Genomic DNA, 15,241 nt, shown 5'->3' on the forward strand with positions numbered 1-15,241 from the left:
TTTGATATCAATGCTCTAACCCAATTTCTCCAGGATGGCCTGAAACCCATTTTTTCTTGAATGAAATCTAGAACTTCCCAATCGACATGATCATAGGCCTTTTCTATATCGATTTTGAAAAGAAAAACCCAGACGCCCACTTCGTTTTGCTGAGTCGATAAGTTCGTTAGCTATTAGGACACCATCAAGAATCTGGCTTGATTCAACAAAGGCTCCCTGGAATTGTGATATGATATCCCCCATGTAATTCTTCACTCTTTGGGCTAGTAGTTTGGCAATTATTTTGGGAATACTGTGCATCAGGCTAATTGGACGGAAGTCTCTTATCCCAATAGCACCTTCCTTTTTTGGGATTAGAGCAATGAAAGTCGCCTTCGCTGGTTCACTAATGAATACTATGCAAATGCCAAATACGTGTTTGATGGTTCGGGCTCGAGGTTGGGTTCCTTCAAACCGGAAAGGACTGTTGCATTGTGAAAAAGCCCTTGATTCTTTTTTTGAAAACAATCTCCGAGCAAATTTCAATCCACAATTTGGGACAACTGGACCCACACTTTCATTCCATAAAGCCCCAAGAAACTAGAGAAAAGATTGAGGAAGAAGATCCAAAAATTGAATAGATTTGATAGTGTCAACATACACGATGCCATTTTTTTTAAAAAAATAAAAAATAAAAAAATGGCGTGATTCTTACATTAGCAGGTGACGACATATTTTTCAGAATCGCAACATAACAGGAAAAAGTGGTCATTTTAGTTCAGGAATATTTTGGTTTTTAACGGGAAACAGTGAGGAAAGACTTGAACATAACAGAGAACATGCCCTTGGATAGGAGAGAATGGAAGAAAATGATCCATGTAGACGAACCCAACTAGTGCCAAGATTAAGACTTAGTCAATTTGAGCCGGGTAGATCGGGTAGATTCTTTCACGTCTTCATGAAAATTTTCTAAAGGATTCATTAGCCGACCCCAACTTGTTTGGGACAAAGGCTTAGTTGAGTTGAGTTGAGTTGAGTTTTTGGGTGGAATTTAGAGGTTTCTCTAAAAGCGAACTCTTACATGCTAGTATAGAATTCTGGTTTGAATTCAGGGATATTTTGGTTTTTAATCTTTTTTTGGAAGTTATAGAACTCTCTGTCCATTTTAGCAATAACAGATGGTTCTAGAATAGATTTTTCTGTTTTTTTTTTTTTTTTGTATTTGGTAAGATGATGATGGTAGGAGAAGGTTTATACTTGTAATGGGCGTCTTGGGTTTTCCTAAGTCACAACTAAGGAGAAAATTAATGAGAAAAAAAACTTGAAAAAAAAAAAAACTAAAGAGAAAATTACAGATATCTGAAATCATGTTTTGCTGGATATTTCTCAAGTTCATAAAATTTGTGTGGGTGCTTCTCGGTGCTCAATTTTGAGCTTGTACATTTCTGATTGTTCTTCGTTTATTTCTATTATCAAGGAGCTGCATAAATTTCGATTCCTTTTATGAGTAGATATTGTCTTTTTCAGTTTCCTGTAATAAAGTCTTCTGTTGAGGCTTCTGTTCTGGTCCCGCTAGTGTTGTTTAATGCAGACCATCAATGCTTATAGTACGGATTCTGTTTGAGGTGGCTCCTTGGATTCTGTAAAATTTTGTTTGGGATTGTGCATTCATGTGGATATTCAACTTGGTGTCTACCTTGTAGGTACTATGGAGGATGGGCTGCACCTAACATATATTTCTTGGGCTTTGCCGGAGTGATCAAGTTTGGAAACATTCGTATTGGAGGACTCTCGGGAATTTATAATGCATATCATTACAACTTAGGCAAGTTAAATCTTATTGTCCTTGTTCTACTATTTTCATCTATATAGTTCTTATCAAGTCATTTCTGCCCCCATCTTTCCCATCCGTATCTTTACATTTCTTCACTCCTGTATCATCCATGTATTCTTCAGTTTCCTGTAAAAGTCTTGCACTGTATCAGTTTTATATCCGGATATAATATATTGATCATGCCGCTTTAAAGATTACATAACAATGTCATTGCAATTATTTAGCTAGTTACCCTGAAGTCATTATATGTGGTTCTACTTTCCTTGGGGTGTCAAAAAAAAAATAAATTAAATGTTTTATGATCAGGACACTATGAGAGGCCTCCTTATAATGAAAGTGATATAAGGTCAATCTATCATGTGCGTGAGTACGATGTGTACAAGCTTTTGCAAGTTGAAGAACCAATTGATATTTTCATTTCACATGATTGGCCTCGTGCTATCACTGATTATGGAAACTGGAAGGACCTTGTTCGTCGCAAAAGCTTTTTTGAGAAAGAGGTAATTGCACGCATGCTTATATCACACTTTTAGAATCTATAATGTTACATAGCAAATTCTTTTCAAAAGAATTATTGGTTCAATCTAGGATGTTGGCTAATTATTGGTTCAATCTAGGAAGTTGGCTATGGCATCACTCCTTTCTCACATTCCATTTCTGTTTCCCTATCATTTGAGTGAGAATTTGAATTTCCATAATTCTAATGAACTAGTCCGATTCTATGTGCTATTGGTGTGACGTTTTGGATGTATCATTTACCTTTATAGTTGCCTATACTCGGAGGGAATAATGATTATGATTGTTGTATGTAGTGTAAACTCCAAATGGAAGGTGATAAAATAAAATTGCAGTTTGATCCTTAGTTGCTAACCGTTCAATTTTTTTGAATATGAATCACTCATCGACATCATATTGTGAGGACTGTGAAATGTATATATTTGGCTTTGGATGCTTTACGACACGAAATAATATTTACATGTGAAGTTAATTGTAGAATGACCTTTCAGTACTGTTTCTGTGTCATATCAATGGTTTTAAATTTCTTCAAAAATCTGAAATTTCGGTCCGAAATTTTGGATTTTGGTTGGGTTCGAAACCGAAATTTGGCGGATATCTGAAATTTTGCGAGTTACCAAATTTCGGCAGCCGAATTTTTGGCAATTTTGGAAATTTCGGCCAAAATTTAGAAAAATTGATTTTTTAGAATATTATTATTCTGAAATTTTGCGAATTACAAAATTTTGGCAGCCGAATTTTGGCAATTTCGAAAATTTCTGCCAAAATTTAGAAAAATTGATTTTTTTAGAATATTATTATTCTGAAATTTCGGTTGAAATTTGGAAATTAATAAAATAATACTTTTTTTATTACCAGATTTCGGCTGAAATTTCGGTTTCGGCCAAGGATGAAAATGAAACCAAAATTTAAATCCATAGTCATATCATAGTGTTGACATTATTGAGATTTGACTAATAATATTACTTGTACTTGTCTTATGGAGAAATACTTCTCAACACGGATCAAACAAGATATGCAGCAAAATGTCAAGAAAGATGCAAAGAAGCAAGGTGGATTCTTGATCGGGCAATGGTGTTGAGGGAATCTCAAGCGGTGCGATGGTGCCGTACCCTCTCGAAGAAGGATCGTAGAATCGAGCGGGAGTCTGAGAAGAAGAGAGGGTTTGGGTGACTGGAAGTGTATCCGATGTAAGTTCAGGAACTTCAGGAGACGGTCGGAATGCCGACAGTGTGGTAAGATCTGGTCAGGCTTGGATTTCAATTTCCCTGAGCTGAATAGGAGTGCTATTGCTGATGATGGCAGTGGTCTTCGACCGGAGAAGGAGGTTTCTAGAGAAGTGGCTGTAGATTTTTTCCTGAAGTCGTATGATGGGATCTCGTTTAATCTCTAGTCTATTCCCCTGAAATCAATAGGAAATGCTGATTTCTGTTTGTGGGGGAGAATCAGACAGGGGTGGAGTGGTGATTTGGATGCGCTGGAAAGTTGGCTTTGTCGCAAAGCTGGGCTGAGATCGTCGATAGTATACAAGATTGATCCCCTTGAGGTGATGATTGTCCCTCCTTTGGGGGTTAATAAGGTTCAGGTGAAAGCGGTGTGGTTGTCTGCGACTAACTCCCCTTTTACTGCGCTTCTTCCATGGGATGAAAAATTCCCGAAGGAAGGCTCTATGTGCTGGTGGAGAATCACAGGGGTTCCACTAGAAGCATGGTGTGAAGATAATTTCAGAAGAATTGGTGAGCGAGTAGGGAAAGTTTTGGATCTTGATTCCTCGTGTTCGGCTGGAGTTGGATATGTGTTGGCTTTGGTGCTGATTTCAACGGCGGGAGATATTGGTTCGGAAATCTCCATGCAATCGAATCTCGATGGCTCTATTAGATGGATTAAACTTCAGAGATATGATCTTGTAAGTTTTAACTCCTCAGAATCATGTTCCTCTTCTCAATCGTCGGGTGACTTATATCTGTGTGATGATGAAGAAGGGGATTTGGGAGTCTTGTTAGGAAATTTGGATGTGAGCTTGGGGGAGGAAGATGATGGGCCTGCGGAGATTTGTGTGGTTGGGGAAGAAGATCTGGTGCAGGATAGCAGAAGTTGCTATCGTACACCACCTGCAGTGCATGATAGGCTAAGTTGCACATGCGGTCTTTTCAATTTTCAATTGGTTGGGTCGCCAGCTGGATACATGTGGAGGAGTGTATGTGGTATTGATAATTCTTTATCTAATAGGGTGGGGCCTTTTTCGACTATAGACTCTTTTGAGAGTATTTTAATCGCAATTTCTCTGAGGCAGGCTAGAAAGGCTTCTTTGAGTGGACCAAGGGCCAGGGACTTTGATTTTGGGCCTGGGTCTTTATATAAGAGCCCATATGGTAATATGGATATGCGTGAATATAATGGGGGATGGTGAATAGCCCGGCCTAAGTTTTTAGTAATAGGTGGGACCATTGGCATCTAGAAGATAGTCTGGATGCATCTCTCAGCGAGGAGGACTGGAGAGATGTCCATTTCTGTTCGAATGAAAACCTAGATAATCTGGAGGTGGATGTTACATCTCCGTCCCAGGGTGAAGATGGGTCTGGAAGGCTTGGGTCTCACCGTCCTGGGTGGAGAAACTTGAAAGATATTGTTATCATCCTGGACTTTGAGTCGATTGATCTGAAGCAAACCCTGTTATTGTGCCATTGAATCCGCAGGGAGCTATTGGGCTGAAAGTGTCTCTTGGTAATTCGGCATCGATGGTGGCGGGCTCCGTCTATTATCTGATCTCGCCTGTGTATAGAGACAACTTAAATGCGAAGTGGCTTGGCCGATCAAACTCCAAGAATCGCTTTTCTAGAGGACTTCCCAATAAGCAGGTATCTATGCAGCATGGGGTTGGATGCCTTTCAGTTGAAGAGTGGCAGATCCAGGTTAAAGCATCTCATTTGGGGGTGTGCTATGATGATGGGAAGGATCCGATAGAACCCTCCTGTGATCCTGCTTCTCCTTGCTCCCTTAGCTCTCCTGTAAATATAAGTGAAATTCGGTGTGAGTCTGAAGGGGCTGATGGTCCTTCATCAGAAGGTACGCTCCCTGATCTATCTTTAGTTGGTCATGTTTTTCCTTCACCTTTGGTTGATGTGCAGGGTACTCAGCCGGGCATTTCATCTCCATCTCTGTTTGAGTCTCTGGGCTCCGAGAATTCCAGTCCATACTCTCTATTGTCAAATCAAGGGTTATCATCTAATAAGGTATGGGAAGGCTCTAGAGAAGAAGCTGTTGAGTTTTTTGCGAATCACTCTGTTGCAGTTGGCAAGAGACTGGGTCTGGTATATGCAGCGATGGGTGAGATGTTAAAATCAGCCTTGGAAGCTGCAGAACTGAGAGACTATGATGGCCATTCTAATATGCCGATTTGATCTGAAGAAAAAGGGAGAAAGAAATGTCGAGAATTAGAAAGATTGAAGTCTGATATTTTGTATGATGGGGGGCGGGGGGGGGGGGGGGGTTGTTGATGAGACTGGTGCTAGTACAAAGCCTAGTGGGCGACAATCCAGTGTAAGGAAGGGGAGGAAGGACTCTAGAAAGGGTATCCCATGAAGATTGTCTCTTGGAATGTTAATGGCTTGGGCTCTCAGGAGAAGAGAATTCAAGTTAAAAAGTTAGTGAAGAAATAAAGCCTAACCTGTTTTGCATTTAGGAGACTAAGTTGGAAGACATTAATCGAAGGGTTATTAGGAGCTTGAGGGCTAGTTCGGAGTGGGATTTCTCTTTTTTGTAATCATCAGTTGCTTCCGGGGGTATTCTGATCGCTTGGGATGAAATTTTTTGGCTTAAACAAGAGGAATGGAGAGGTAGATTCTCCATTTCTGTTTCTCTTCGAAGGGTGGATGATAATTCTATGTGGTTGTTCTCTGGAGTGTATGGTCTTATTCTTAGATCGGAGAAGGGGTGAGTTGAGTTCTGTTAGGGCCCTATGTGCTTATCCTTGGTGTCTTGGGGGTGACTTTAACGAAATCAGAGCAGTGGGTGACAGATTGGGATGCATAAGATCGAACCATAATATGAGGTCCTTTGCTGACTTCATTGCTAAGTTTGAGCTACTAGACCTTCCTCTTTCGGGGGCTTCCTTCACATGGTGTCGTGGTCAGAGTAGAAGTCGTGTTGATCGCTTCCTTATTTACCATGGATGGCTTGATTTAATTCCTGAGGTTCTTCAGTAAGCCTTGCCCCACTCTGTCTCTGATCATCGCCCTCTCATTCTTGATCCTAGATTGGAGTCGTGGGGGCCTCCTCCTTTCAGATTTGAATTATCGTGGCTTTGCATTCCTAATATGGTGTAAAAAATGGGTGATTGGTGGTTGTCTACTTCTGCAGAAGGTCCAGCTGATGTTTTGATTGGCCTAAAATTGAGGTATGTGAAGAGAAAGTTGAAAGAGCGGGTTGGGGAGCGGAAGCGGCAATATGGTGGAAGGAAACTTTGGATTGAGAATCGCATGGTGGAGCTAACTGCCATAGAGGAAAGTGGCCTTGGTGACGAAGTGGAGTGGGAAGAATTGGGAAGGTTAAAAGAAGAGCATAAAAGTGTGCTTCTTCAAGAGGAGATTTCTTGGCGTAAAAAATCTAGAGTGAAGTGGCTGTCGGAAGGGGACAATAATACGGCATATTTTCACGCTATGGCTAGTGCTAGGAGGAAAAACAGAATAGAGTCGCTTAATGTCAATGGAAATATGGTGAATAGTAAAGAGGATATTTCTAAAGCTATCTTAGATTTCTATTCTTCTCTATACTCATCAGAGAACATGGTTCAACCCATTCGTGAGGGAGTGAGTTTTCTAACTGTTAACAGAGAGATTTGAGAATGAAATGTTGTGTGTTAGCCTCCTTGCCCTAATACACACACACATATATATATTTATTATGAAAAGAATATGAAAAGACTATAATGCCCTTAGGCTACATAAGCTTATTCTAACACTCCCCCTCAAGCTGGAGTATGAATGTCATACGTGCCCAGCTTGTTACATAAATCACTCAATCGAACTCCATTCAACGGTTTTGGTAAACATGTCTGCAATCTGATCATTCGTTTGAGTGAACTCGGTTTGAATTTGGCCTGTCTGAATCCTGTGACGAATAAAGTGACAATCCACTTCTATAGGCTTAGTTTGTTCGTGAAATACCGGATTCATAGCTATGTGAATGGCTGACTTGTTGTCACAGTAGAGGGACGCAGGTGAGGAGTATGAGAATCCAATCTCTGACATAAACGATCGTAGCCAAATTAATTCATAGCTTGTGTAAGCCATGACCCTGTATTCTGCTTCTGCACTGGATCGTGACACAACGTCCTGCTTCTTACTCTTCCAAGATACTAGATTTCCACCTATGAAGGTACAATAGCCATTAGTAGATCGCCGGTCAGTAAGAGATCCGGCCCAGTCTGCGTCAGAGTATCCCTCAATTCTCAAATGGCTATGCTTCCGGAAGAGTAGACCTTTCCCGGGAGCTTTCTTCAGATGCTTCACTACTAACCGTCTGTATCGACCAAGATCTTCTAGTGGCTCCCCCTGATCAGGTGAAAGTTTGACATTCGGATTCATAGGAGTCTGTGCAGGTTTTGCCCCCAGAAGACCTGTTTTTTCCAAAATATCGAGAGCATACTTCCTTTGGGACAAAGATAGCCCCCTTTGTGAATATGCTACTTCAATGCCTAAGAAGTATCTCAGAACACCAAGGTCTTTTGTGCGGAATTCTGAAGGAAATCTTTAAGGCGTTGTATTCCTGCTTTGTCATTCCCTGTAATAACAATATCATCAACATATACAACCAGGAGAATCAGACCATCCTTGCTTCGAGAGCTGAACACATAATGGTCTACAACACATTGTTTCATACCAAATCGTAGGATGACCTCACTGAATCTCCCAAACCAAGCACGAGGAGACTGTTTAAGACCATAAATCGCCTTTCTAAGCTTACAGACGGTATGCTGCAACTCCCCCTGAGCAACAAACCCTGGTGGTTGCTCCATATACACCTCCTGCAAATCACCATGGAGGAATGCATTCTTGATATCCAACTGATATATTAGCCAAGACTGATTTACGGCCAAAGAAATCAATACACGGATGGACGGAATCTTTGCCACTGGAGAGAATGTCTCAACATAATCAATCCCATAAGTCTTAGTAAAGCCCTTTGCAATAAGACAGGCTTTTAACCTCTCAACAGAGCCATCAGGTAGGTATTTGACGGTGAACACCCACTTATATCCGACCACCCAAGTATCAGGAGGAAGGGAAGCCAACTGTCATGTCTGATTTTTGGCCAAAGCATCCATCTTAGCCTCCATAGCTGCCCGCCATCCCGAATCAAGCATTGCCTCTCGAGCAGAGCGAGGAATAGAAATCAATGACAACGATGATATAAATTCGGTATACGAAGAAGATAACCGAGCATAACTTACCGCATCAGAAATAGGGTGATGAGTGGTACGAGAACGAGTACGACTAGCAATGGGGGCATCAAGAGAATCATCAACCTGAGCAGCATCATCAGAGGATGAGGGTAAAGAAGGACCTGCTTGCTGAGAAGAGATGGCAGGGCATGAAGGCTCAACTGAAGTAGTAGAACGCTTGCGAGTATATACCTGAAAGGAACTCTGAATCGGATCCGGTGGCAAATTTGGAACCGGAACCGGCAATGGCAACAGAGGAGATACCGGTAAAGAAGAGGAAGCAGGAAAGTAGGGAGTATCCTAAAAAAAGGAGACATCAGCACTGATAAATTTGCGGCGAAGCTGAGGACTGTAGCATCGGTAACCCTTCTGGGTTCATGAATAACCCAGGAAAACACACTTGATTGCCCTTGGGGCCAATATATCAAGTCATGGGGTGAGATCCTGAACAAAGCAAACACACCCAAACGCCTTGGGAAGTAACGGAAACGGATCCCCAGAAGGGTGTAACACCGAAAAGGGGACCGATTGCTAAGAACTGAAGAGGGTAGACGACTAGCCAGAAAGCAGGCTGTAAGCATAGCGGCTAGGGCTGGCAATGGGGCGGGTCGGGGCCGGATGTTGGGGTCCCCTACCCCTTCCCCTCTGCGAGGAATTTCCCCCCTCCCCTTCCCCTCCCCTCTGCGGGGATGGTGGGGAATCCCCCTCCCCTCCCCGCGGGGAATATCTAATCCCCTTCCCCTCCCCGCGGGGAATATCTAATCCCCTTCCCCTCCCCTTCCCCTCCCAGCATCCTTCGGGGACAAAATCCCCGCCCCGCCCCAACATCACCCCCTCTTTAGTCATTGATACACTAATGCTGGGTGTCCCTAATCAACTTGATGCAATTTCAATATATAAAAATGTTATAAACTAACATACTTATAGACGAAGGAGATATATTTCTTACTCTTCAGAAGATAGCAAAATCCCTTGAAGTACTGACTTGAGTGCCCTCGCAGCAGTCGCACCAACAGGCGTTATAAACCCAAATAGATGGTAACTCGGTTCACCCTACAGATAAGTCGTAAAAACAAGAATAATTAATAGCAGTCCAACGAAAAATGAAAAAATGACAGAGCTTCAAAATCATTAAATCTTCCCACCACTAGCCTGCTGAAATTCATCTGCACAACAAGTTCTAATCAAATACTTATTTTCTATTGATGAAGATCAAATTCCAAAAGTAAAACAAAAAAGAGCAAATTGCAAGAGTAAAACAAAAAAGGCTTACCTATATTCCTAGATGTCATTTGATGCTATAGAGCATGGAATACTTCTCATCCAATTAAGAGTGAAAATTGATGAAAGTAAACGAACTAAGTCTCTAAAAAGACTTTATAGCATAAAGATATAATATTAACATAAACACTGTCCAATGATAGTAATAATAACACATTGTCTAATAAGTATTAAGAATAGCAAAAAGATATAAACCAACTGTCCAACTCCACATTATCCAAAAAAAAAACACGACATTGTCCAAAAAGAACACCACATTGTCCAAAAAGAACATCATATTTTATCCACAAACAATACAACATTGTCCATAGCTTTCCTCTCCATGAGTCACTCTATACTTCCCCCCCACCCCCCTGTCCACAGTCTCCACTTACCTAATATGCAAAACAAAAAAAAATTAGTTCATCTAATAATAAGCTGTCAATATCAGAAAAGTGACAAAAAACTTTAATAGTTCTGTATACTATAGTACCTCATCATCAACATCATTATCCTAAAAAATAGTGCAATACTACTGATCATTTGCAGAACGAGAACCTTGACCTAACATAAACAAATACATTAAAGACTAATACAACATCATTAAATAATTAAATAAATATTTGATTTGACCATTCAAAAAATAATAATAAATATTTAATGAGATTACCTTGTATCTCAGCCCACAACCAATTTTGAGAACACATTAATGCCTCTATTGTTTCAGGATGAAGGCTATTGCGATGTGGACTCACTACCCTCCCACCTGTGCTAAAAGCTGACTCGGAAGCAACTGTACAAATAGGGATCGCAAGAATATCTCTAGCAATCATCTGTAAGGTGGGATACTTAGGTCCATTCGATTTCCACCAAGCCAACACATCGAAATCAGGAGTTCTAGGCAAAACTTTTTCCTCTAAGTAATGGTCCAATTCCGACTTTCCTTAATTATTATTTACTTCTTGTTCCATAAAGATGTCATACTCCTCAAGATAATCCGAAGGATTGTGAACATTGCGTTGAGAAGAAGATGAACCATAGGCTTGATAATGTCCTTCCTTAGATTGATACTCCCATAGCATATCATAACAAAAATTTTGAATTCTCCCAATTTCATCTTTAGAACCATCTCCATAAATCTTAGGAAAGAAAAAATTTAGCAACCCCATCTTATATCTTGGGTCTAAAACAATTGCTACTCCCATAATATCGTGAATGACACTCCAACATTTATCAAATTTATCACGCATTTTTTTTGCCATCTTTTCCACATATGACCCACTTAGATAACTCAATTTTCAGCTTACAAATTATTGAAAAATAAATATTTGCAGTGGGATACTGTGTTCCGGAGAATGAAAGTGTTGACCTGTAAAATAATTGTAACTTTTCACAAATTTCTTGTGCCATCTCCCATTCATCCTCACTTGGCAAACATTTATATTGTGCCTCCCGATGCTTTAAACGATAGAATACTTCTCTATATATCAAAGCAGTTTCAAGCATTAAATATGTTGAGTTCCAACGGGTCTTGCAATCAAGAGCCAACTTCTTACTACTTGGAATGCACAATTGGCGCGGTGCTTCTTTAAATCTTTGCACTCTTTTAGGTGATGCACTCCAATAACCGACGATTTCACGAATTTTCTCGATTGCTTCCCTTATCATCGATAAGCCGTCTTGTACAATTAAATTCAAAATGTGTGCACAACACCGCATATGGAACAATGTACCATCTAACATTAGCCTATTCCTTGGAAGCTTAATCAATAGATCATCAATAAGTGCATCATTAGTAGTGCAATTATCAACCGTCAAAGTTGATAACTTCCTATCAATATTCCACTTATAAAAGGAATCCACCAACACCGCAGAAAGGATTTCCTTAGTATGTGGACAAGGCACATATGCAAACCTAAAATATAACATTAAAAAGAATGCAATATTATAAGTAAAACAAGAATTATAAAAAGTAAAAAATTTCAATAAGTTAATACCTTATGATTCGACTTTGCAACACCCACGAGTTATCAATGAAGTGTGTTGTAATAGTCATATATCCCTTGTTTTGATTATTTGCAGTCCACATATCACAAGTGATGGCAACTCTACCTTGATTTTTGTTTAACAATTTCATTGTCTTCTCCTTCTCAATGTCGTAAATGTTCAAAATGTCCTTCTTAATAGTGTTACTCGAAACAACCTTGAACAAAGGTTGAATAGAGTTGCAAAATCTTCGAAACCCATAATGATCGACCATAGAAAGAGGATATTCATGCAAAATAATCATAGTTGCAAGATCCTTCCTCCCCTTCTCTTGATCAAAATGGTAAGTAGTCAATGTCATTTTCTTATCCTCATACTTCTGAGATCCAGCAAGTATCATTTGTCCTACATCAGGAGACTTTCGCCTTGGACAAATTCTATAATGATCATGCAAATGCTTTGTCCCATTCTTTGCACCACCAACAAGCTTTCTAAAAGGTAACTCAACTTATGAATGTCCCGCCACACCGTTAACGACTTTTTGTTATATAAGTCCACCGAGCCCCATTTACCAGCTGAGAAACCATATTTTCTCCCTATCACTTTCACCCATAATGAAGATTCCTCAACCCCAAACCTCAGCCCCATTTAATTAAAGGAATTCCTTTCTTATCCTTTGACCCCCCCCCCCCCAATAGAAATCTTCTTTGAATTTGCTCAATCCTCAACACCACTCACAGGGCACTTGAAAAGAGATAGGAAGTAAATAGGGATGTTTCCTAACACCACTTTAACAAGTGTTAGCCGACCTCCTTTAGATACTAAATTCATTTTCCAAGTTTCTAATCTTCTCTCGATTCTTTCAACAATAGGCTCCCATAATACTTTATTGGGTCTCCCAACTCCTAAGGCAAGACCAAGATAAGAAGATGGCAGGGCCTCCACCTTACAACCCAAGACTCGGGCAAAACCACAAAGATCATCCTGCGAAGAGTTCAAAGCATACAACCTAGATTTCTAGCTGACCTGAAATCATTTCATAGCATCTGAGAGTGGCTTTTAAGTTCAAAATCTGATATTCCACGGAAAAGAAGGGATCATCTGCAAATTGGAGTAATGACACTTCCACAGAGTCACGACCGATCTTGAAACCTTCAAAGAGTCCCAAATTATTACCCTTTTTTATTAACCTGCTCAGCGTCTCCGCAATTATAACAAATAGAAAGGGAGAAAGGGGATCCCCCAGCCTTAAACCTCTAGATGATTTAAAAAAACCTCTAGGGGATCCATTAATCAGAATAAAGAACCAAGCAAAGGAAACACACTCTCCGATCCATCCTTGCCATCGGCTACCAAAACCCATCCTCCCAAAGAGGTAATCCAAAGAGTCCCACTCAACTCTATCACAAGCTTTCTCCATATCCAGTTTACATAAGACACCACCTTTTCCAAATTTTTGATAGGAGTTAATTGCTTCATTCGCAATGAGAGAACGGTTCAGTATTTGCCTCTTGCTAACGAAAGCGCTTTGACTATCCGAGATGACTAATGGAAGCACACTTTTCAGTCTATCTGCCAAAACTTTTGCCAACAATTTATACAAACATCCCACCAAGCTAATGGGACGGTATTCCGAGACTTTTGAGGCCCCCTCCACCTTAGGAATAAGGGTAGTAAAAGTCACACTCGTTCCCCTATCCAGAGACAATCCATCATAGAATTCATTAAAGAACTGTAAAATGTCAAGCTTCACATACAACCAGCACGATTGGAAGAACGCTAAACACAAGCCATCGGGCCTAGGAGCCTTATCCTTACCCATAGAAAATAATCCTCTTTCTATCTCTTCATCCCCAAAAGGTTTTTCCAAGCTCGAACACTCTTCTAATGATAGGTTTGTGTTAGAATAAGCTTATGTAGCCTAAGGGCATTATAGTCTTTTCATATTCTTTTCATAATAAATATATATATATGTGGGTTAGGGCAAGGAGGCTAACACACAACATTTCATTCTCAAATCTCTCTGTTAACATGGTATCAGAGCCAAAGGTCTCGAGTTCAAACCTCCCAGATAACATGTGGCTCGTGTTTGCCAAGATGGCATTCGTTATAAAGTCTACTCCGGGGACTGTAGTGGATTTAGGGAGTGAACCTCTTATGGCTTTGTTCCCTGAATTATATGCGGTCGTTTCTCAGAAGGAGGCATTAGTTGGTGAATGCTTTGAGTGGGAGGGAAGCACTGTGAATTGGGTGCCAAGGTTTAGAAGGAATTTTTTCGATAGGGAGTTGGATTTAGTTTCCCGGCTTTTAAAGTTGATTGGGGGATGTTACATCAAAAGATCTGGATGTGATAAGAGAGTATGGATTTGGAATTCATTTGACATCTTTTCTGTTTAGTCCTTCTATCATCATCATGTGCCCAGCAGTGTACCCTCTATCTGAGCCAAGGTATGGAAATTCCATTGTCCTCCTAGAGTTAGTTTCTTTGGGTGGGCGGTGGTTGATGGCCAGATCCAAACGATTGACTTTCTTTGGAAACGGGGCATGTCGCTCGTGGACCATTGCCCCTTATGTTTGGAAGATGGTGAATCTATTAACCATATATTTATCAACTGTAAGGTGGCTAGAGAGGTGCATTCTTGTGCTCTTTGGAATATGTTGGGTTCTTCCTCGGTCTATCCCTGATTTAATGACTTACTGGGAGAGTATGGAATATTTGTCTTCTTGCCACATCGTGGGTTATTTGGAATGAGAGAAACTCTAGAGTCTTTAATGGGGTGGCCAAATCTCCGTATTGGCTCTATATCAAAGTAATTGCTCTTTCTATTGCTTGGGCGAAAAGCCTTTCATTGTTTCAATTTGTCTCGGCCTTTGATTTATGGGAGGGATGGCAAATAGTGTGCAATGAAAGTGAAGCTAGATCTCGAATCATTGAACATTGGGAGCCTCCTTCGGTGGATCGTCTCAAGTTCAATTTTGACGGGTCCAGTTTGGGCAATACGGGGCCGGCGGGCATTGGAGGTCTATGTAGAGACTCTTTTGGGTCGGTTTTATGGTCATTCTCTGGCCCTGTTGGAGTTGGTGATGCAATTAAGGCGGAGGTTAAAGCGGTGTACCAAGGAATTATAAATATTGACAAGGATCTTTATAGTAAGACAATTGTAGAGGGTGATTCTAAAAATGTGGTGCGGTGGCTTTCGGGTTCGGCGGTTCCCCCTTGGAGA

General features: G+C 40.5%; 1 protein-coding gene across 2 annotated transcripts in view; it reads left to right on the plus strand.

Moving 5' to 3' along the window:
* LOC143849977 (lariat debranching enzyme-like) overlaps positions 1-15,241 on the plus strand; it is a 111,097-nt gene that overhangs the window by 7,950 nt on the left and 87,906 nt on the right. For both annotated transcript variants that reach the window (XM_077359301.1, XM_077359302.1), the window contains exons 5-6: positions 1,683-1,804; positions 2,120-2,313. In XM_077359301.1, the coding sequence (XP_077215416.1) occupies positions 1,683-1,804; positions 2,120-2,313 (316 nt within the window). The remainder of the gene's footprint in view (positions 1-1,682; positions 1,805-2,119; positions 2,314-15,241) is intronic.

This window comes from Tasmannia lanceolata, unplaced genomic scaffold (assembly GCF_043159265.1).
Source record: "Tasmannia lanceolata isolate RefF3 unplaced genomic scaffold, GAP_Taslan_0.1 ptg000018l, whole genome shotgun sequence".
Lineage (NCBI taxonomy): Eukaryota > Viridiplantae > Streptophyta > Magnoliopsida > Canellales > Winteraceae > Tasmannia > Tasmannia lanceolata.